General features: G+C 41.2%; 1 protein-coding gene across 1 annotated transcript; it reads left to right on the top strand.

The window, feature by feature from the left end:
• Positions 1–5,246: 5,246 nt before the first annotated feature.
• Positions 5,247–21,732, top strand: ndufa9a (NADH:ubiquinone oxidoreductase subunit A9a). The gene is made up of 11 exons (XM_072241043.1): positions 5,247–5,325; positions 6,856–7,020; positions 10,344–10,441; positions 11,447–11,538; positions 13,490–13,631; positions 13,731–13,833; positions 16,900–16,970; positions 17,079–17,155; positions 18,603–18,698; positions 21,208–21,274; positions 21,479–21,732. The coding sequence occupies exons 1-11, from the start codon at positions 5,286–5,288 to the stop codon at positions 21,647–21,649; spliced, it is 1,122 nt and encodes a 373-aa protein (XP_072097144.1). The 5' UTR covers positions 5,247–5,285; the 3' UTR covers positions 21,650–21,732.
• Positions 21,733–22,963: the final 1,231 nt, after the last annotated feature.

Here is a 22,963-nt window from a genome sequence, read left to right as displayed (position 1 = left end):
GGGATGGAGCCAAGAGCTGAAAAGTTGATTGGCAAAAGGGATACAAGGCTGGAGAAGGGAGAGGATCATGGGACGGGAGGCTCCCCTCCCCTTTTCTTTCTCCCTAGGCCTCTCGTCCCATGATCCTCTCCCTTCTCCAGCCTTGTATCCCTTTTGCCAATCAACTTTCCAGCTCTTAGCTTCATCCCTCCCCCTCCTGTCTTCTCCTATCATTTCGGATCTCCTCCTCCCCCTCCCAACCACTTTCAAGTCTCTTACTACCTCTTCTTTCAGTTAGTTCTGACGAAGGGTCTCGGCCCGAAACGTCGACTGTACTTCTTCCTATAGATGCTGCCTGGCCTGCTGTGTTCCACCAGCATTTTGTGTGTGTTGCAGAAAAGACCCTTCTCGCCCTTTGTGCCATGTCCCCAATTTAACCTTAGCCTAATCACGGGGCAATTTACAATGACAAATTAACCTATCAACCGGTACGTCTTCGGACTGTGGGAGGAAACTGGAGCAGCCAGGGTCACAGGGAGAAAGTACAAACTCCTTACAGGTAGTGGCGGGAATTGGGAACCCAGGTTGCTGGTACTGTAAAATGTGCCAACCACTATGCTACCATGTTGCCCCCACTACTTTTCCTTTTAGTTCAAGTTCCAGGTGCCCTTAGCTAAATCATACTGGAACAGCTCCACTAAATGAGAGTCAGGTTTATTATCAATGACATATATTGTGAAGTGTGGCGTTTTGTAGCAGCAGTACAGTGCAAGTCATGATGCTACAATAAGTTACAAAAATAAAGCAAAGGATGAGTAATGATGTAGCGTTCATGGGTTCACGGACTGTTCCGAAATCCAATGGCGGAGGGGCAGAAGCTGTTCTTAAAATGCTGTGTTTGGATTTCCAGGTTCTCCAATAATAGTGAGATGAAGAAGGCATGTCCCAGATGACGCTGAGTGCGAAGATGTTGTTGCTACACCACTCAACCAACTGATCTATCTTGCTCCTGTATGCTTCCTTGTTACCTGAGATTCTGCCAACAGCAGTGGAGTCAAATGTGGATTTATAGATGGTGCTTCAGCTGTGCCTCGCCACAGAGACATGAGCATAGAGCAACGGCTAAGCATGTCCCCTTGAGGTGCACCAGTGCGGATTGTCAGTGAGGAAGAGAAATTATTATCAATTCACACTGACTGTGATCACCTGATAAAGAAGTTGAGGATCCAGTTGTGGAGGGAGGAACAGAGGCCCAGTTTTTGAAACTTTTTGAGTAGCAGTGAGGGGATGGAATGTTGTCGAATGCTGAGTAGTAACTGATAAACAGCAATCTGATGTATGTTTTGCATTCTCTATTTGCCCCAAAGCCCAGTAGCGAGACAATGAGATTCTATCTGTTATAGACCTATTGCGGCGGTAGGCAAATTGCAGCAAGTTTAGGTCCTTGCTCAAGCAAGAGTTAATTCCAACCATGACCAACCTCTCCAACCATACCGGGATATCGTCATTGAAGCATCTCACCCTGCTCTTTGAGGGGATCGGTATGATTGATGCCCTTTTGAAGCAAATGGGAACCAGCATATGCAACACTGAGTCATTCCAGCCAATTGTCGCCTCATGTTTTCAGTGCCCAGCCAAAAAAAAAAACGCCGGGGCCTGATTCTTGCCCTCTTGAAGGATGTTCTGACTTTGTCCTCCCAGGCAGAGAACATGGAACCACCAGATGCTGTTGGAATTTGTGTATGTGTGGTGTTACTCTCCCTTTGAAAGCCAGGCATAAAAGGTGTTGAGCAAATCAGGGAGTGAAGCATCACTGCTATTATGCTGTTAGGCTTTTCCTTATAGTAAGTCAGGCCACATAAACACTACACTACATTGCCAGGGCAAACCAGAAACCTTGGCTGACTGCAGAAGTTCGTACGCCGCTTAGGGACCGCGACTCTGCCTTCAGATCGGGGGACAGGATGACTAATGTCAGCAAGAGCCATGCTTTCTCATGCCATCAGGAAGGCAAAGTGTGAGTGAATACCCAGAAACAACCTTTGTGACCACAGGGACGCGAGGTGCACATGAAAGGATATTTAACCGGTAACCGTGTACAAGCCCACCCTACGCGTCAAAGACAGCGACGCCTCCCTTCCTGATAGGCTGAATGCCATTTATGTACGATTTGACCAGTTGAATGATGTGACATCAAAGAAATCCCCCTCCTGCACCACCCACCGACCCCCCACTGGCTGCAGCCAAGGTGAGGAGGATCCAAGCCGGGGTAAACCCACACAAAGCTGCGGATTGAACAACATACCTGATCTGGAGCCGAGGGCATGTATGGATCAGCTAAGAGATGTATTAATGGACATTTTTAACATCTCTTTGGAACAGTCCACCATCCCTGCAGGCTTCAAGGCTGCTACCATCATACCAGTGCCCAAGAGAGCAACGGTACCTGGCCTACATGATTACTGCCCAGTGGCACTGACTTCTACAATCATGACATGCCTTGAGTAGTTGGTAATGAATCGTATACAATTCCACCTTCCATATACGTTGGACCCTTTCCAGATAGCTTACCGCTCAAACAGTCCACTGATGATGCCATAACCTCAGCCCTCTACTCCATCCTTTCCCACCTAGAAAATGATGCTGCGCATCAAATGAGGCTGTTATCGACTTTAGCTCGGCGTTTAGCATGATCATCCCTCAGAGGCTGATGGATAAACTGTCCTCTTCAGGACACAACGCCCTTCTCTGTAACTGGATCTTGAACTTCTTGATGGAAAGACCCAGTCAGTCAGAGTTAGCAGCAACATCTCAAGCTCCATCAGCCTGAGCACTGGTGGCCTCAGGGTTGAGTGTTCAGGACTGCATGGCCAGATTCAGCTGCAATTGCATCAAATTTGCTGATGATGGCCTCTTCAGTAACAATGCTTAGTCGGCATACAGAGAACCCTGTCAAATAATAACCCGAGTCTGAATGAGAAGACAAAAGAGAAGATTATGGACTTCAGGAAGGCACTGGTCGACCACTCTCCATTGCACACCAATGGATCTGCTGTGGGGACAGTGAAGAGCACGAAGTTCCCTGGTGCGCACATGACAGGCGATCTAACCTGGACCCACAACAGCTCCTTACTAGTCAGGAAGGCACATCAGCGTCTACACTTTCTGAGGAGATTAAGGCGTGCGAGGCTCCCTGTGCCCATACTAACAACTTACTACAAGAGCACCGCCGAGATCATTGTGTGATACGGAGGCTGCAATGCATCAGACCACAAGACCCTACAGAGGATAGTTAAAACCACTGAGAGGATCACCAGTGTCTCCCTTTCCCCTATTTGTGACATTTACAGACAGCATTGCAAAGAAGGGCCCAAATCATTGTGCAGGATCCGACCTCCCATCCCACAATTTCTTTTTACCCACTACCGTTGGGGAGGAGGTACAGAAGCATCGGGACTAGGACTGCCAGACTGGGTAACAGCCTCTTCCCTCAGGCTCTGAGACTAATGACTGCCCTGCCACCACTGAAGTTTTATCACTAGGGTAGCATGCTGTTTACTCTACGTTAACAGTTTACATGTGCTGCATGCATTTTATTAACATATTTATGGTACTAGTTTGGTTTATGTGCTGTCTGTGTTATGTGTTGTGTGCATGCATTGTGGTCCAGGGGAACATTGTTTCATTCAGTTTTATAGATGTACAGTCAGATGACCGTAAACTTGAATTTGAACCCTGCCACAGGTGCCATCTGCCTGGTTGTGTCTCTAACTTAATACGGAATTGCCTTTTTGCTCTCACCATGACTTCCCATTGGTCATATCTGGACTTCCTGTAGAGTTCTACATTGCCAGTTTTGAATGCCACGGATGAGCCCCTCGGTAGATTGCAAATCTCACAGTTCACCCGTGGCTTCTGGTTTGGATATGTCTGGTATGGTTTTGAAGCCACACACTCATCCATACAGGTTTTTATGAAGTTAGCTACGGCATATTCATTCAGATCCAAAGATCAATTCCTAAATACAGTCCAATCCACTGGTTCAAAGCAGGTCTGCAAATACTCCTTTAGTTCCCTCGACCATATCTTCACCATTGGTGCTGTCTTCAGGCTCTGCCTATATGCCAAGAGTAGAAGTTCTAAAGGGGACTTGTTGGTGGTGGTTTGTTTGACTTCTTCAAAGTGGCATGGTTAAAGTCCCGTACAGTGATGGGAAAGGTATTAAGGTGCAGTCCCTTGTGACTTCTGACCATGGCGTTCAGCTCCACCAGCTTGACACCTGCCAGAATCACAGGTAGTGCTCTACTGGGACCAGAGTAGCTAGGGTGCCTAAAACTGTAGTAATTTTATGTATTACACTGTACTGCTGCCACAAAAAACCCATGACATAAAAATAATAAACCTGATTCTGGTAAGGGTCTCTATTGTGGACTGAGAGTGGGAAGGGGACAGGGAGAGGGGAATCATGACTGGGAAAAGGGGGAAGGGAGAGGGGAAGAAGCAGGAAGCACTAGAGGGACATTCTGCAATGATCAATAAACCAATTGTTTGGAATCAATTTACGTTGCCTGCTGTCTTAGAGTTGGTTGTGTCTGCACCCATGCCACTCCCCCACCCTTGGCACTGCCACCTGTCCCACACCCCTCCCACAGCACTCCACCCTCGCCATTCCCAACATCCTTTGCTCCTGCCAGATTTACAAACTCGCTCTCCGCTCCATGTTGACAAATAGATTACTGTGCAAAAGCCTTAGGCACCCTTGCTATATTTATGTGCGCAGTACCGTACATTTGGCTTTTTTTTTAAATGGCCAGACACTTGGTTCTGATCAGAATCACCGGCAAAATTCTGTATAATCCTACAACAGTGTATTTAAAATATTATTGATTTATTTGACGTATATTTAAAATAGTAAACCTTGGCCCACTTATAGTGGGCATTAATAGCCCAAGCCCATGGTAACGTTTTAAGTGCACTCGGGACTCTGCAAATGCAGAGTAGTTAACAGCACTCCTTGCTGCATCCCGACTGATGCACAGTCCCGTGTTTTGGTCGTTGACCCTATGGATCACAGTTGTTCTGGTGCACTGACTCTCTGCATCGTAAATTAGATTTAAAACAACAGACACTACAAGTCCGAAACAAGAAAATGTGGAAAGCTCTCCGCAGAACAGGCAGCATCGATGGGGGGGGGGCTCCAATTTACACTGCACCTTCAACAACCCTTCCAATATATCCTCCGTGGAAGTTCCCGGGGATGCGCGCTACTTTGCTGTGATTGGCTACAGGGTGTCAGCTGACACAAAATGGCGGCGGTGCTCGGTGGCCGCGTCCTTCCAATGTCACGTAAGTGTTGGTTGTTTCCCCCTCTCCCGGTATCCCACCGTAAACCAGTCTGTCTTTCCCGTGAGCAGGGGGTTTGAAGGGCATCCTCTCTCATGGCTCTAAAGTCTGTCTGAACATAGCCCGGGGAGGGACGGCTGCACAACCGGCGGCCTCCTCTTCTCTTTTGGGGTAGATCGTCGCCGTTGCCTCCCGAGCTTCGCAGCAGCCTCCGCTCTCTCGGTCTGTTGTAAGCATCTGAACTACGGCCTGGAGTCTGTGCTTTGGCCCGACGTACGTAATTATCACCCCCAGCTTGGTGTCTGTGACGAGTAAGTCTGCAGATGCTGGAAATCCAGAACAACGCACACAAAATGCTGGAGGAACTCAGAAGGTCAGGCAGCATCTCTGGAAATGAACAAACAATCGACGTTTCGGCCGAGATCCTCCTTCAGGACTGTAAAGGGTGGGGAAAGACGCCAGGATAAAAAGATGGGGGGTGGGGAGGAGGATAGCTAGAAGGTGATAAGGCTAAGCCAGAAAATAAAGGTAAAGGACTGGAGAGGAGAGTTTACCACAGAAGGGGGCCCAAGGGGAGGTGATAGGCAGGTGAAAAGAGGTAAAAGGTCAGAGTGGGGAATAGAGGAAGAGGGGAGGGTGGGATTTTTTCTACTGGAAGGAGAAATCAATATTCATGCCACTCTTGGCAGAGTGTTTACAGGCCGCAGTTTTCCAGGTACATATAATTACCAAGTTGTGTATATAATCTCCCAGCTGGATGTCCCCATTGCCAGAGTGGGAATTGATGTTTAGCCTCTTTCTCTAATAAAATGTGTATACAGTGAGGCCATTTGCCCCATTGATTCTGATTAGTTTGTTTATTTATCACACTGTATATCAAAACCTACAGTGAACTGTGTTGTTCAGTTGTGTTGGTTGTTAACACTAAGTTGTGCAGAGGACAACCCACATTCTGGCACCAACATGGCATACCCACAATATTCAGCAGAACACCAAACAACAACAAATTAACCTTTTTTTTTCTTTTACATACACGCATGCACTCTTCATTCTACCTTCTTTTTATAATTCCATATGTTAAATTTCTTCTGTCATGTATTTGCCAACTTTTCTCTGTACCTTGTGCAGTTTCAATTTTTTTTTATTACATTTGTAAATTTTGAAATGGTCACATTAACATATATCTTGGCTTCTGGCACTTAGACTTAGAGAATGCCACTATATTCCTTCATCCACCTTGTATCCTCATCAAAGTATTCACAGCTAGGCACACTCTCTGCCAGACTCTGCATGTAATCTCTGGTCACTCTTCCTCACACAATATCTATAGAGATCCTACAATTTGGGCTCTTTCCTCCTCCCGAGAGAGAGGGAGAATGTGGATTCTTCAAGGTATAGTTTGTGAAGGTAGAGATTCTAATCCTTTAAAAGAGCATGAATATAATCTATCATGTGTTTTTTCCTTGTTTAAAGGTGTTAATGAACCTGTTATGAACTACACTTAGATAACTTTGTGTTTGTATTATGTTGTAGGTGCTGTGTCACCAGGTTTTGCCTCAGTGTCCATTATCATTCAAAAACGGTATATTCATCCTGTTATTCCCGCTGGTAAAGGTGGCCGATCATCTTTTAGTGGGATCGTGGCGACAGTTTTTGGAGCATCTGGATTTCTTGGACGTTATGTGGTAAACAGACTTGGTAAGGTCCAACACTTACATTTATTGATATGATGGGCAATAAGAACATATATTTCTTAATTACCTTTTTATGCAGAGAGACTTTCTCAGACATCAGCACATTACTTCAAACTCAATGCATTTCAAAAGATTTCTTGTTATGGCTGCTACAGCTGGAAGACCATGTTATGAATTCTGTGCTGCATAACAACTTGAGAGAAAATGTACTTGTTTCAAGGATGACCAAATCCCCGGAACTTAACATATCAAGGAAAGCTGTCATCAAAGAAAATTGTCAGCATGTGCAATATAGGTAACAACTGACTTTATAGTCAATTATTTTCAATAGATCAATATCAGAAGAGTGAATTGTAGGTTATTTTTGGTGTACCCACTTTCTGCATTAATGTCTTACAAAGTGCACAAGCAGCGTTACTAGTTAATGTCTCTGAAGCTACATCATCCTTAGTTGGAAATCAGAGTAAAGGGGAACAAGTGTGTTAAACTAAATCATTGCCATCATGAGAGAGAAAGCATTAGACAAATCAATGGGTCTAAAGACTGACATATCACTGATTTGTGCACTTATGTTCTGAAAGAAGGTGCAGTCGAGATGTAGGGTTGATTAGTTGCGAATTTCCAAAATTCCCTACATTCTGATATGGTCACAGCTATTTGGAAAACTGCAGATGGGAATATTACTGTTCAGAAAGGAACGCCAGAGAAGCTATTAGCCTAACATCTATTGTTGGAAGATGCTGAAGACCGTTATTAATAGGGTAGTAACAGCCACTCTAATCATAAGGAAATAGACAGTCAACGTGGTTTTATGAAAAATGAAATGTGTTTAACAAACGTATTGTAGTTCTTTGAAGATGCAGCTAGTGGGTTGGACAATGGGAACCACTGGATTTAATTGGATATCAATAATGGCAGAAGGTGCAGGCAGAAGTTATTTCTTGAGGTATTGAGAATAGAACTCAACTTGTGTTAAAGGAGTCACTTTAAAATGTATAAGCTGTAGATAGCAGGTTGCAACTACAGTTAGAGTTTGGTGCTGAGGTTTGTACTGAACTGGACCCAGTCTGCTATCTGGGCTTGATGTTCACTATCTTCTTGGCCTTTTCTGGTTCTGGAGGGTGAGGAAAGCTGACTGCTCTACCCAAGATGGAGTGTGAGCTGCATGCAGTAGGTAAACTGAATGAGATTGAATGCTGGTGTTTGAAGGGATCTGTGTGTCTCTCGTCTCAATTATGGAATGATATACTTGCATTAGAGGCAGTGAAGAGAGTCTAATGGAGCAGTTTCTGGGTTGAAGATGTTACTGTATGAGGAAAGATTGAGCAAACTGGACCTATAATTTTGGAGTTTATAATAATGAAAGATGGCATTGGATCATAGAAGATTCTGAGGATAACACATCAAGCAATTTCCAGGGGTGGGGGGTGGAATCAAGAAAATTAGAGGGCATATTTCCGGAAAAGGATTACCATTTGAGATTGGGATGAAATATACTTTTTGCTCCCAGCAAACTATGAACTTTTAATTATTTCAAAAAGCCGTGGATGCTGATTCATGAATTTTATAAGGCTGTGGTAATTTTTTGGACTATAGAGGAATCCAAGGGCAAAAGGGTGGCCAAGATTCAATCAGCCATGACTTTATTGAGTGATGGAGCTGCCTCAATGGTTCTGTATAGTCTACCTCTGTTCAGATTTCTTGTGTTCTTGAATCCAAATCCAAAGGGCATTTTCCCTCAATGACTTTCCCCACCATATTGACAGTTCGGCATTCATCAGAAATCTAAAAGTAATGTTCTCAAAATACAGGACGATCTCAGCAGGCCAGGCAACATCTAGGGAAAAGAGTAAACAGTCAGTGTCTTGGGCTGAGACCCTTCTTCAGGACCTGATGAAGGGTCTTGGCTTGAAATGTTGACAGTTTACACTTTTCCATAGATGCTGCCTGGCCTGTTGAGTTCTTCCAGTATTTTGTGTGTGTTGCTTGGATTTCCAGCATCTGTTGATTTTCTCATCTTTCAAAGAACAGGGATTTTCTTCCACCACCATTGATGCTGCCCTCAACCACATCTCCTCCATTTCCTGCACATCTGTCCTTATTCCATTCTTCCACTGTCATAACATGAATAGGGTTCCCTTGTCCTTGCCTTTCACTGCACAAGCTTCCTCATTCAGCACATCATTCTACGTAACTTCTGCCACCTTCAACAGGATTCTACCACTAAACAAATCTTCAACACCCCTCTCCACTTTCCATAGAGATTGCTGTCTACGTAAGTCACTTGTCCACTCATCCCTCCTCATAGATCTCCCTCCTGATACTTATCTCTGCAAGTAGTTCAAGTGGTACAGCTGCCCCTACACCTCCTCCCTCACTACCATTCAGGACCCGCAAACAGTCCTTCCACAAGGCGACACTTCACCTTGCCCGCCTACTGGTACTCCTTCTTTGCTACCTGTCCCACACCCCTCCAATGGCACTCTACCCTAGACATTCCCTACATTCTTTGCTCTCACAAAATTTATAAAATCGCTCTTTGCTCTATGTTGACAAAAACAGTACTGTGCAAAAGTCTAAGGCACCCTAGATAGATATACATTTGCACAGTACTGTACATTGGTGAGACACAATGCAAATTAGGGAACCGCTTTGTCAAGCACTTTTGCTCTGACTACTGCAAAAGGCAGGATCTCCTGGTGGCTTCCAATTTTAATTCAACTTCGCATTCCCATTCTGACATTTGTGTCTATAACCATCTCTATTGCCATGAGGAAGCCAAACTCAAGTTGGAGGAGCAACACATTCCATCTGGGTAGCCTCCCACATGATGAATGAACATTTTTACTTCAAATCCTGGTAATCTGCCCCTTTCTCCATCCTCCTGTCTTTGTCCACTCCCCATTCTGGTTACCATCTTAATCACTCTCAACTGCCCATTAACTCTCCCAGGTTTCCCCCACCCCCCTTTCTTCCAATCTCTTTCATTTCCTTTCAGCTTCAGCCCATTGTCTCTTCCACCTGTTCCTCCCAACTTCTTCCTTCATCCCACCCTCCCCCTCACCTGGTCTGACGGATCACCTGCCAACTTGTACTTTATCCCTCCCACCTCCTTATAATGGCTTCAGCCCCCTTTCCAGTCCTGATGAAGGGTCTCAGCCTGCAATATCAACGGTTTATTCCCCTCCATAGCTGCTGCCTGATTTGTTGAGTTCCTTCTGCATTTTGTGAGTGCGCCACACAAGATTTCCAGCATCTGCAGAATCTCTCCTGTTCATTAAAATAAAAAAAGTTTTGTTTAATACTAAAATGCCTCCTTGCTTTTAGGACGGATTGGCTCTCAAGTAGTGATTCCATATCGCTGTGATCCATATGATGTTAACCATCTCAAACCCATGGGTGATCTTGGACAGCTGACTTTTCTAGTGAGTCTCGTTGCTCTTGTAAGATGTTGATAACAATATATCATGGATAAGTTTAATGGGGTTTTAAAGTTTTGTTGACGTAATTGACTTATTGTGCTGTTTCTGCTGCTGAACAACTGTTCTGTTGAAATTATGATGGAATAAGCAGTGATCAAGTGGAAATGTGTAAGCAAGTCACCCACATTATCAACTAGTGGAACTCTTTGTTAAGTTTACTTGAGTTAGAAGTTTGTGGTTTAGACTCTGACTCCACAGATTGAGGCACATAATCAAAGCTGATTACCCAGTTGTGTTAACCCTACAGCTATAAAATCCTTGTATATAAATCACATAGAGTAGCTATACTCTAATTTTGGTACCTCGGGTATTCCTGAATTTAACCAAAAGCATGGACATTTTGGCCTTCAGCTGCTGAGGTGCCAAACTCCAGGCTTCCTTGCATGTAATTCTCTGTCTCTCTTTCCTTATTTAAAATGCTCTTGAAGTGTGTGCTCATCTGCATGGTACTGCCTTGAGATGTTGTGGGGCTTATCAATATTAAATAGCCTACATGAATGAAAGTTGTTATTGGGAATGCTGTCTGTCCTTCAGGTGAGATGTTAAGCTAAAGTGTTTGGTGGTTGAGAAGTGTAGAAATGTGGCAGTGATCCTGTCTAAGGAATTGGATAAATAACTGGTTGTTATTTATAAAGCCAGAGTGTCTTTCCCATTGCTTCTGTAAAGTGACTCAGTAGCCACATGTAAAATTCCATTTTTCCCCCAAAAATTATCTTTACCTGTATTAAGAATGGTAGGTCTGATAGGCCTGAAATAGTACTGAAATTATCCCACATGAAATCTGCCACCCCAAAGAATTCAAATAGGGAACGACAGTAGATTACGAATATAAACATATAAGGAGCTTTTTAGATTGGGGGTGTTACATGCTCGGTTGTGATGTTGCAAAGTGTGGCTGATTTTTTAAATATAATGTTAATCAGTACTGTATGATTTGATTTTTCCGAGGAATGGAATCCCAGAGATAAAGATTCAACGAGACGAGCTGTCGAATGTTCCAATGTTGTTATTAATCTTGTTGGAAGGGAGTGGGAAACTCAGTAAGTGCTAATTTATAAAAGTAAGATATTTTCCTATATGTTGTTGGGTATATTGACTCTGCTGCCACAATGTCAACAAATTTAACGACATATGCAGGTGATACTAAGCCTGATTCTGACTCATTAAAGATGGGTTTTCTGTCCTCTGCAATCTGGAAATTATTGGTATACCCAGAATGAAGCTTGTATGACTATACTCTTAAGAATACAGTTTGTCTTTTAGTTCTTTTTTTTCCTCCAAGGTATTGATTCAGAACAGTTAACATTTCCATAGTAACATCCTTGCACTAATGTAACTGCTACTAGTGTAGCCCCCCTGGCCAGCCTCAGGGTCTCTCGGCTCGCTGTCGTCTAGGGAAACAGTCCTTGGCCCCGCCAAACTGGGTAATTAGTTTGTGTGGTTGCTGTGTGATGTACCCCACCCTGCGCAAATAACAAGACAATACACCAGATACAATTAAATGATTTACAGTTTATAGATATTACTGGAACTATATAATTAATAGAGAATAAAATATAAAAGGAAAACAAAAGGCGCCACACTTATCAAAGTTCAATCTCTTCGTGCACAAACAGTTGGAGCTCAGGACCCTTCTTCATCCTGTGACCCCCTTGGACCACCTCGACCTGCCGCCTGGGACCAACAAAGGTGGTCGACCAGACGCTCCACACGAGTCCGTCTCTGTCTCCTCTCCTCGCCGAACACCCTGGACCTCGGACTCCTGCTCGGGGTCCGACCCTGTTAGCGGACTCTCAGCACCTGGTCCATCCTCTTGTCTCTCTCTCCCACCTTCTCTCCAAAAATCCATGCATTACAATATCTTACAGACACACAGAAAGCATAACAACTATCCCAGTTGGTTAATTCGCCCTCTTATCAATAGATAATCCAAAACAAACTGCTAGTGGGAGGACTTTCTCAGCATTTAACAGAACAAAGAAGCCAGTTTAATTATAACATAACAAAGAAGCCATTTTAATTAGCCTACACAGTTAACATAAAAGAAGAAACCCCTTACACTAGTTTACACTCATATTGCATAATTGCACATTAATATTCATATACTTAAAGCTCAGAAGAGTTTATACTGTACATTGTAGTTAGCAGGGTAAATTAGCAGGATGTCCTGGACATCCACATCTCAATTATTAAGCCAGTTTATTGAAGCTAAACAACAAATAGGCAAAGTACTATGGCAGAGGTAATTTTGTTGTTTTGATGTAGTGCAAGGTAGGGAGTTCTGAATTGACCATTCATTCTACTTCTCTATAAATGTGCAGAGTTTGACCATAAATTTTCCATTGTACTCAAAGACAAAAATTACCCCTGTCCTGTCATAGAGGATAGGATATGTGCTGGCATCTGTCATATCCCTTGAAGGTGAATCACTGGTATCTATTGTTTAATTTCAACATTACTAAAGTAATGCTAACAAATAACTGATTTACTTATGAAGGAAGATGGCTGCATCTTCCCAATATTGACCAAATCTGGGGCCATTATCTCAACGTGTATCCTGCTGTTATCTAATTCTGCTTCACATGTTTGTCTTAACTTCATGACATGTCACTTTGGCATAGCATTCAATCTTAGGTGAACTAATGGTTTCTCAGCTGAACATGCATCTTTTATTTTCACCACAGATTTTGTACCGTCAGTCCAGTTTCTATCCTTTCCCTCGTTGGTCTCTTGCACCAGACTTTTTGTGACTTTTGGTGCCCTGAACAACCCAAAATTCTTCAGCATAAAGACTGTTTATAAAGACTTAAGGAGTGCCTGCATAAACCTCTTCAAATTTTGTGTAGACATTGGGTTGAACTTTTCCCTGCATCTAGCTAATGTTACATTTAGGATTATTGGGCGCAATTGACAACAGTGACTGCCAAAAACAGTACATTTTAAGATATTTGCCATTTGCTATTTATTACTAAATGTTTTGCTTTCTTTTAGTAACTTCAGGTTTGAGGATGTACATGTCAAAATTCCACAAGACATTGCTCATGCCTCCAAGGAAGCTGGAGTTGAAAAGTTAATTCATGTTTCTCACCTGAATGCTGACATAAAGAGCATTTCAAAGCTCCTAAGAACAAAGGTAAGAAGAATGGTACATTATGAAAACTTAAGTCTTTAGAAATTGGCAGCAGAGTGTACGAGTGAATGGAAATATGCTTGCTTTATTCTTTTTTATCAGGCTGTCGGAGAAAAGGCTGTGAGAGAAGAGTTTCCAGATTCCATCATCATCAAGCCATCTGAAATATTTGGAAGAGAAGACAAATTCCTAAATTATTTTTCACGTGAGAATCTTTTCGGATCACTAAGATGTTTTGAATCTCAGTTATAGAATTGACAGAATCTTTGATCTGGAGTATTACTTTGTCAAGTGGAACTCTTATAAAACCGTAAAGGACAAAGAAGGAGGCCATTTGATGCAATGAATCTGTTACATTTTTAAAAAGTCCCATTTAGTTGATTATTTTTATAGATAATCCTGCAGATAAGAATTGGTTGATTTATTGATGATACATGTGCAGAGATATAGGGAAAAGCTTGTCTTCCATTACTGTTTATATAGATCAATTCATTACACAATGTATTGAGGTGGAACAAGGAAAATCAGTAACAATGCAGAATAAAGCATAACAGCTACAAAGAAAGTGCAGATACTAAACATAAACACAGTGGCAAATACTTAACTAAAGTATGCACTCAAGCCTTCACTGCAGCACCCCCCCCCCCCAATGTCTATCATTTCTGCGGCACCTATTGTCTACCTGGTCCACAGCAACCCGAAAGGAAGCATGGTTATCGTGTGCTAGATTTAAACCCTAAACCCTACTGGCGCCATGATGTCATCAGCTAAATGGAAATTAGTTGGTGGAGGGGGTGCTGCGGTAGTCCTTACACAGGGGAGTGACTTTCGATGAGCAGGTAAGTCAAGACACCTAATGCAGCAGGGGTAGAAGTGTACCTTGATCTTAATGGTACATGATTCCTGGCTTTTGTACCTTCTGGCGATGGAAGTGAGAGATGAGAGAATGTCTGAGATAGCTGGAGTCTTTGATTATCCTGGCTGCTTTACTGAGGCGGCAAGAAGTATAGACTGGGTTGATGGAAGGGAGGCTGGTTTCTGTGATGTATTGAGCTGTAGCCACAACTCCGCAGTTTCTTGCAGTCACATGCAGAGACACCAAGCCATTATGCATCCAGATAAGGTGTTTTCTATGATGCATTAATAAAAATTGGTAAGGGTTTACTTTAAATACATATCTAATTGTCCTCTGAAATTTCTTATAAAATCTGATCCCACCAACCTTAAGTTTCTAATCGTTCAACATAGTGGGGTGGAAGCAAATCATTTTTAGTTTGATGTATTAGTCAATTATTTTGAATCAGTAATCACTGATTATCAGCCCAAGTCAGAGGAAACAGTTTCTTTATAGTTGCCTTATCTATACATATAATAGTTTTGAATACCTGCATTAAGTTTCCATTTGCTGTAAGGCAGACAATTCAATCTCTCTCCTGACTGAAGTTCTTCAGCTTTGATATTATTTCACTTCTGCTTTAGTTTTCCCTAAACATTGGTGCTCAGTCTGAGCCCTTACCAATACAAAGTAAGATTGTAGCATAACTTGCTTTTGTATTCATTGACCTTATTTACAAAGATTGCATTGATGCTTTCATAATTTCTTTTTCAACTGTCCTTTGTGCTTTTGGTGTCAGTGAATGTGCACCTTCTAAGCAGTACAATATAAATTCAGCTACCTTCCTGTTGCACAAGTGAAAGTGCATTTTTAGCCACTTAATCAGATCATCCATTATTAACAAGAAATGCGCTAATATTGATATCAGTCCTTAAGGCATCCTGTGGTGCAGTTCTCCAGTTAATAAAATATCCCTTCACCAACACTCGCCCGTAAGTAATGGTCAGGACAGTATATATGAATGTTATTTAAATTGGTAAAATCATAGAAAAGCAAAAGTCCAAGCAGATTTATGTATATGTGAATATAAAACACTATAATATCCCAAAAAGTAATTGTAGAAGATTAATGCAATACCATCCTTTGTATCTGAAGAATTAGAGTGCAGTGGGAGTGGGGGGGGGGGTGGTAATGCTTCTTATGTGTAAAGCCCTGGTTAGATCACATCTTAATACTATGATGAGTAATTCAAAAATTTCTAAATGTGTTGAGTTTATACAAAAAAAAATTAAATGTATAATATCATCATAAATAAACTGAGGGTGATAAAGGTGGCAGAGTTAAAATCAGGATAAGAGAATAGTTTATATCACTTGGCTACAGCTTCCAGCATTGAAGACAACCCAGCTGATTAGCTCAAGCAAAAATTATTCAGTGACAAAAGTAAGGATTGAATTAGAGTGTGGAATATGAACTTCCTTTGGAAATACTGTATACAGGTCCACAATCTCTTATCCAAAATCCTTGGAGCCAGTTGCATTTCGAAAATAAGAATTTTCTGGATTTCAGACCCCCTCCGCCACCACAATACCAAAAAAACACGTATGCTCAAGTCCCTTATTTAACCTGTGTAAGTGCGGTGGACTTTAGGACCCGGAGGTGCACCAAACTTAAGCACATTTTCCCATATACTTTAAATCATCTCCAGATTACTTATAATACCGAATACAATGTAAATGCTATGTAAGTAGTTGTTATACTGTATTGCTTAGGGAATAATGACAAGAAAAATTTTTATTTCCGACAAAAACATTCAATAAAACATAGAAATATACAGCTTCAAACGAACCGAATCAAACAAATGGTAAATGATTTATTGGAATAAATGTGTAGAACGTCACTGTCACTGTCACTATAAAACTTAAGTAACTTGTCTTTCTGTTTACTTAAGTCATATATAGTGGTAGTTCCGACACTATTTTCTTCAGTAAGACACTGCATAGACACACCATGATCAAGCTTCTGCAATAACTCCACTTTCTGTGTTATTGATAATGATAGATGCTTCCTTCTCTTTTTCTCATTGTTACCCATAGGAGTATCTGCAGCTCTTTTTGACATTTTTTTTGACAACAGCAAATGCACGTGTAACCAGTACGAGCGCTAAGCCACAACTGATGTCTGACATCTGGCGACCTCTGCTAGTGCTGCCACGTCACACCTGAGTGACATCAGCTGTTGGCGAAAAAACTTTGTTTTCGGAGCTTTTCGGGTTTCAGAATTTCAGATAAAGGAATGTGTGCCTGTATTACTTCATTGTACTATTAAAAATCAACAAGAGTGTGCATTGCGGGTATTCATAATGAGAAACATTTGTTTGTCCTTTGCTTAATTTTAAGCACATAATTAGAGAAAATTGCAATTTTTATTTTCCAGAAATGCGTTGGTTTGGGCGTGCCACACCACTTATTTCTATGGGCAAGAAGACTGTGAAGCAGCCTGTATATGTACGTACATAAGAAAATGGGTTCTGATTCATTTACAGTATTTACTTGGTCATTACGTTCCTACTAATTATTTCAGTTAACTGTACAGATTTTTTCTGTTTTAAATAGGTGGTGGATGTGGCTAAAGCAATTGTAAGTGCTATTAAGGATCCCGATTCCAGTGGGAAAACATATGTTACAGTTGGGTAAGTATTCAGTAACCTAACAATTACTGCTTGCTCCCCCAGCCCATAATTTCAATTCCCCACTGCCACCCTCCATCTATCAACTAAAATACACACCACCACCAAATTTATTCTCCATTAGTGGCTTCAGAACTTTGGAGCCCATTGTTCCCATTATTCAGGGATGTTTGTAGAATCTTGGAGTGATACAGCATGGGAGCAGCCCACTGAGTCTGCATTGACCACCAACCACCCATTTACACTCAACCCACTGTACCTTCCCAACATACACAAAAGTATTCCCACATGCCCCATATTCTTCTGTCTTTTACACATTCAGGCAATTGCCAGCAGCCAGTTAACCTTACCAACCCACACTCCTTTGATAAGTGGGAGGAGATCAGAGCACCTGGACGAAACCTATATGGTAAAAGGAAGAACGTGCAAATTCAACACAGATAAGAGATCACAAATGGATGTGATGTCGACCATGGAGAGGGAAAATTGCTTGGGATGAATAGAAATATTTGTACCATTGCACCCTGTGAATATAAAGTTTTAACACAGGATTGATGAGAATAGAACTATTTATTTTAGGTCGCAAACACGAGGAAATCTGCAGATGCTGGAAATTCAAGCAACACACACAAAATGCTGGTGGAATGCAGCAGGCCAGACAACATCCATAGGAAGAAGCACAGTTGACGGATTCGGCCCGAAACGTCGACTGTGCTTCTTCCTATGGATGCTGTCTGGCCTGCTGCATTCCACCAGCATTTTGTGTGTGTTATTTATTTTAATTGATGGTTGATGAGGTGCTAATTGACAGAAGAGTAGTGGCAGATACATTGCTCTTCAAGCAGAGCCACGTGATCTCCAAAGGCCAACTCATATACTAGAACAGGCAGTTATACAGCTTTTGGATTTAATTTCTCTTGAGGCTTAATACAATATTGTAGCGGTCTATGAGGACTGCCTTTCAATGTGAGATGAGTGAAATGAAAAACTTGGTTGGTAAGCTTTTATGTGAATGCCAGCAGTCTGAGCCAATATCTTTACAAAGCATTAAAGTGCTAGTTAAATTAAATTGGAGGGGAACTTGGATACTAAGATTGATCTTAGAAATGAATTGATAAATGTACACCAGTAAAAATGTTGGAAATACACAACAAGTCGGCTAATCAGTGAAGCCTGATCTGTGAGATGAGAAACAGCATCAATGTTTTGGGTCAGGAATCCTTTGTCAGAACTAAAATAGAAACAAGTTTGCAAAGCTGCAGGTTGAGTCTGGGAGGGAGTTGTCTGATAGGATCTTTGACCTGAAACGATTCTGTCTCTCTTCTCACAGATGCTGCCTGACCTGCTGAGTATTTACAGCATTTTTTGTTTGTGTGTGGAGTGGGGGGGAGTTAGTTTTTCTTTCTGGTTCAGTATCCACACATAAAAAAATTGTTTTTTCACTTAACAGGCCCCATCGATATCTTCTTCATGACCTTGTGGAATATGTATATGCTGTTATGCATAGACCATTTATTTCTTACCCATTGCCAAGACCTCTCTATCAGTAAGTACTTAAAATAGATGAAAATGTGAGAATACACTGCAGTCCATTGATATCCCAATGTGAAATTCCAAGTTGCCTGTCCCCATCAGTTTTCTCTGTCTGTAGTTGAGAGTTTTCTCCTGTGAAATTAAAATTAACAGAAATGCTTTTAAAATTCTTTAAGAATCTCAGGGGTGTTGATGTGCTACTGAAGCACGTTATGCTGCCTGACCCACTGAGTTCCTCCAGCATTTTGTGAGTGTTGCTTTTAATATCTACTATATTATCTTAAAAGGTTCTGACTATTTTAACACAGTTAAGACATACCAAATATATACAATGAACACAACAAATTGGGATTGTCACTGAAACTTGGTAGTGACCATGGCCAATCAAATTTAAGTACTTGCCCATTTAATTCACTATTAGGCACTGTCATGGTGTATTTGCATTTAAGTCAATGAAGAGCTAATTGGTTAGCACAGAAATGTGTTAGTTGATTTTAAAATGAACAGAGCTCATCATTGATTTTTCCTGATCCCAGATCATCGAGTCATTAAGAGAGGGATTAGATTGAAATTATCACTTTTTTTTAAGGAAATCGGATGAAGTGGATTGAAATTATTTCTGTGGGGGAGTCCAGGAGCAGAGGGGTGTAATCATAACATTGGACCCAGACTTTCAGGACTGTAATCTAAGGGAAATGACTTCCATGTGCAGTGAGAGGTTGAAACTTGGGACTTATCTGCAAATGGCAATCAGTGTTGAGTCAGTTGTAACAGGTCTTTAACCAAAGATTTAAAGAGATGTGGGAAAGACACAGATGCATGGAATTTGCTTGTAAATCAACTTTCTTATGAAATGATGGAACAGATCTAAATGCTATGAAGGAATACACCCGTTCCTTTGTTTCTGTGTTCGTATCTGATGTGTAATGCTTGAAGTTTACTGATGTAGTTAGGATAAGTGAAGTTTAAAGTTTATTATGTGAAGATGGAAGTAAGCACAGTTAAAATATTTCACAGTAAAATTTGTCCTCCTGGTTACGCAAGACTATAGGCAGGAAAGTAAAAATAGTTCTTCTTGTAAAAATGTATTATTTAAGGCTTACAGCTTTAGTTGTATCAAATAGTAAGAGTAATAAAATACAGTCCTAGTAACCAGTCCTGAATTTACCAGGGAGTAGCTGAATAACCAAAGATTATAGTGAACTGCATCATTTGCGTCAGCAACCAACACAGTCTGAGGATTGCTGGAGCAACCCGCAAGTGTCGCCATGCTTTTGGCGCCAATATAGTATGCTCACAACTTACTAACTATAACCCGTCCATCTTTTGGAACGTGGGAGGAAACTAGGGCACTCAGAGGAAATCCACATGGTTACAGGTAGAGCATACAAACTCCTTGCAAACAGTGACAGGAAGTGAACCCAGGCCACTGGCGTTGTAAAGCGCTAACACTAACTACTACGCCACCATGCCATCCTGCCACTATATCGTGCTTGCCTTTCAGAGTACTGGCTCACATCAGTACTGTCAGGACTGATGATAGCAGGAACTTGCCCCATTGCAAGGACTGGGTGATTCCACTGACGTTGAGTTCCAGGGAGTTCAGCTCAGCTTTGCAATAAGGAATGACATGATCAATGGATTGAGTGTGCGGAAGGTTAGTGACTTTCATGGAGCTGCCCACGTCAGTAACTGCCTGTTAATGGGTCAGACATTCTGACCAAATTATGGGTTTTTGAAATTTGTTGTATGTGTTTGAAAGCTTAAGTCTAGCCTATTTGTTGTCATTGTAAAAAAAAAAGATTCTGCATTCCTTTGCTGACTCCCTTGCACTGATCTTACCTAATACTGGATGGTTCTTTACACTTGTGCCACTTTTCCTCCGGTTTTGTGCATCTCATTCCCCTTGCCAATAATTATTACATACCAGTGCTAATCCCCTTTAAGAATAATTAAATCCTGCCACTTTGCAGGAGTGAATAACCAGTTACTCACACACCACACCCCCAACCCCAATTTATTCTGTCCCAGAGCCTCAGGAATCTAAAGTCCCAAAAAACTCTGAATACATCTCTTCAACCATAAGTCACAACATTTTTCTGCTCTAATTTTGGATCTACTATGTTACTTAAAATATGTTCAGCTTCTGACCTTAGTTCTACAGTAAGGTTATAGAGTCATAGAAAAGTACAACACAGAAACAGTCCCTTTGGCCCATCTAGTCTGTGCTAAACAATTTAAATGGCCCACTCCCATCAACCTGCAACCAACCCATAGCTCTCCATACCCCTAGCATCCATGTACCTATGGAAACATTGAAGTCGAACTCACATACGCCACTTGCTAGTGGCTTGTTTCACTCTCTCATGACCCTCTGAGTGAAAAAGTTTCCCTTCGTGGGTCAAATATTAATTATTTATTTCTCTGCAGTAACTACTTGTCCTCCTGAGTATTGAATTTTGTTTTAGATCAGTTTGAATTCTTTTGCTTTAATCTGTTAATTTACTTTTTTTCCCTGACAGCTTGGCAGCGAAGCTGTTCGAACTAAGCCCGTTTGATAGGTGGACATCACGAGACAAAGTGGACAGGGTATGAATGCACGGTTGCCGTACTTTACATTATTAGATCAATGCTTTCAACAGAACTGTACTTTTTTTTAAGTGTCCATTTTCAAAAAAGAATATGGAAAGATTTATTTTGAACTTTTAAAAAAAAATCCATTTTCAGTGAAAGTGTGAGGTCTGAAATGACCATTAGCAAATTTTCATATATACATTGTTCAATTTATTTTAGTTGCACATCACAGATATGAAGTACACTGACCTTCCTGGACTGGAGGACCTGGGAATTATCCCAACACCCATTGAACAAAAAGCAATTGAAGTTCTGCGACGCCATCGCAGGTACCGCTGGTATGCTGCTGATGTAGAGGATGCAAAACCAGCAACCCCTGTGAACTACTGATTCTCTGGAAGACATCCCACCTACTTATCTAGTAAATGTACAGAAGTTGAAATGCTCGGTTTTAAATAAATATATAAATAGAACTGCTTTCCTTGTGCTTTATTAAATGGATAAGGTTAAGAGGGTAGAGTAGCTCTGATTTGTCACAACATTCACTTGTGATATGACTGCAAGTTTGGGTGTCAGTGATGTCACTTACTGTGCTGTCAAAGCAATTGGACCAGCTGTACACAGGGTCGTGGGCACAGAATCAATATTGCCGTTTCATTGTTGTGTTCAGAGGATACTGCACTTTCCTGCTTTCTAGGTGCTCTGATTTAGGATCAAGAATTTGTTTCTCAGTGATAACAGGCTTGATCCATCAACTGGCTATAAAACTGGAGTAGGTTATTTAATCCTGAGCCTATTTTCTCATTCGTTGATCTATCTAACTCTATATCCCCTAGTATCTAGTTAATAAAAAATCTCATAAAGATGTAAACCAATAATCTAGCATTAACTGTCATTTTCAAAGATGGCCTTATGCCAAATTTCAGATGTAGAAGTGTTTAATTTCACTCCTGAAATCCCTCCTTCAGTGTTAAAACCATCCAAGGTGTCAGCTCTGTTCATTTTATCCTCTTCAGAATTTATTTCCTTAATTTAGTAGTTCTACTATCTTTAGGACCTGAGCTCTAAAGTTGCTTCCCTTTGTTGCATGTCTTTTGTCCTCTAAGAAGCTCCTTAAAACCTGCTTCTTTGATTACTAAGCCTTGATTATGATTAACACGACAACAACAATCAGATATATCGCATATATCTCTGTAATTTTGCTCATGATTAACATGATGGATGATAATTGGCCAAAATCAATTTGTATTGCTTTTTACAGGCTATATACTGATCTTGGGACAATTAGTTCTCTTTCTTGCCTTTTTTAAATGTTAGATTGTTCACGTAATTAAAGCTCATCTGGAATGTCCTCATTTACTTTATGTAAAATCCCGGCATGGATGGAGTCAGGTTCTTGAATTAGTCACATTGGTTTCATTATTTTTTTTTCAAAACAATTGTACATGTTCATTTCAGTGGCACCTTATGCCTAATTAAAAATTGGTTGAAAATGCAATGCTATTCTGTTTGAATACTCTAGTAAATTTAATTTTTCAACATGACTTTTACAATAGTTTCCATATCATCGTTTTTTTGTGTTGATTTTAATATCCTTTATAATTTCCTTAACACACTATTTTGAGCTTTTGCTATCAGTTTTGTAAAGTTTGGTTAATCTTAAGTCAGTCTTAAATCTAGAACCTTTGTTTCTCATTGTTCAGT

This window comes from Mobula birostris, chromosome 23 (genome assembly GCF_030028105.1).
Source record: "Mobula birostris isolate sMobBir1 chromosome 23, sMobBir1.hap1, whole genome shotgun sequence".
NCBI lineage: Eukaryota > Metazoa > Chordata > Chondrichthyes > Myliobatiformes > Myliobatidae > Mobula > Mobula birostris.
This window is presented reverse-complemented; position numbering and strand designations above follow the sequence as displayed.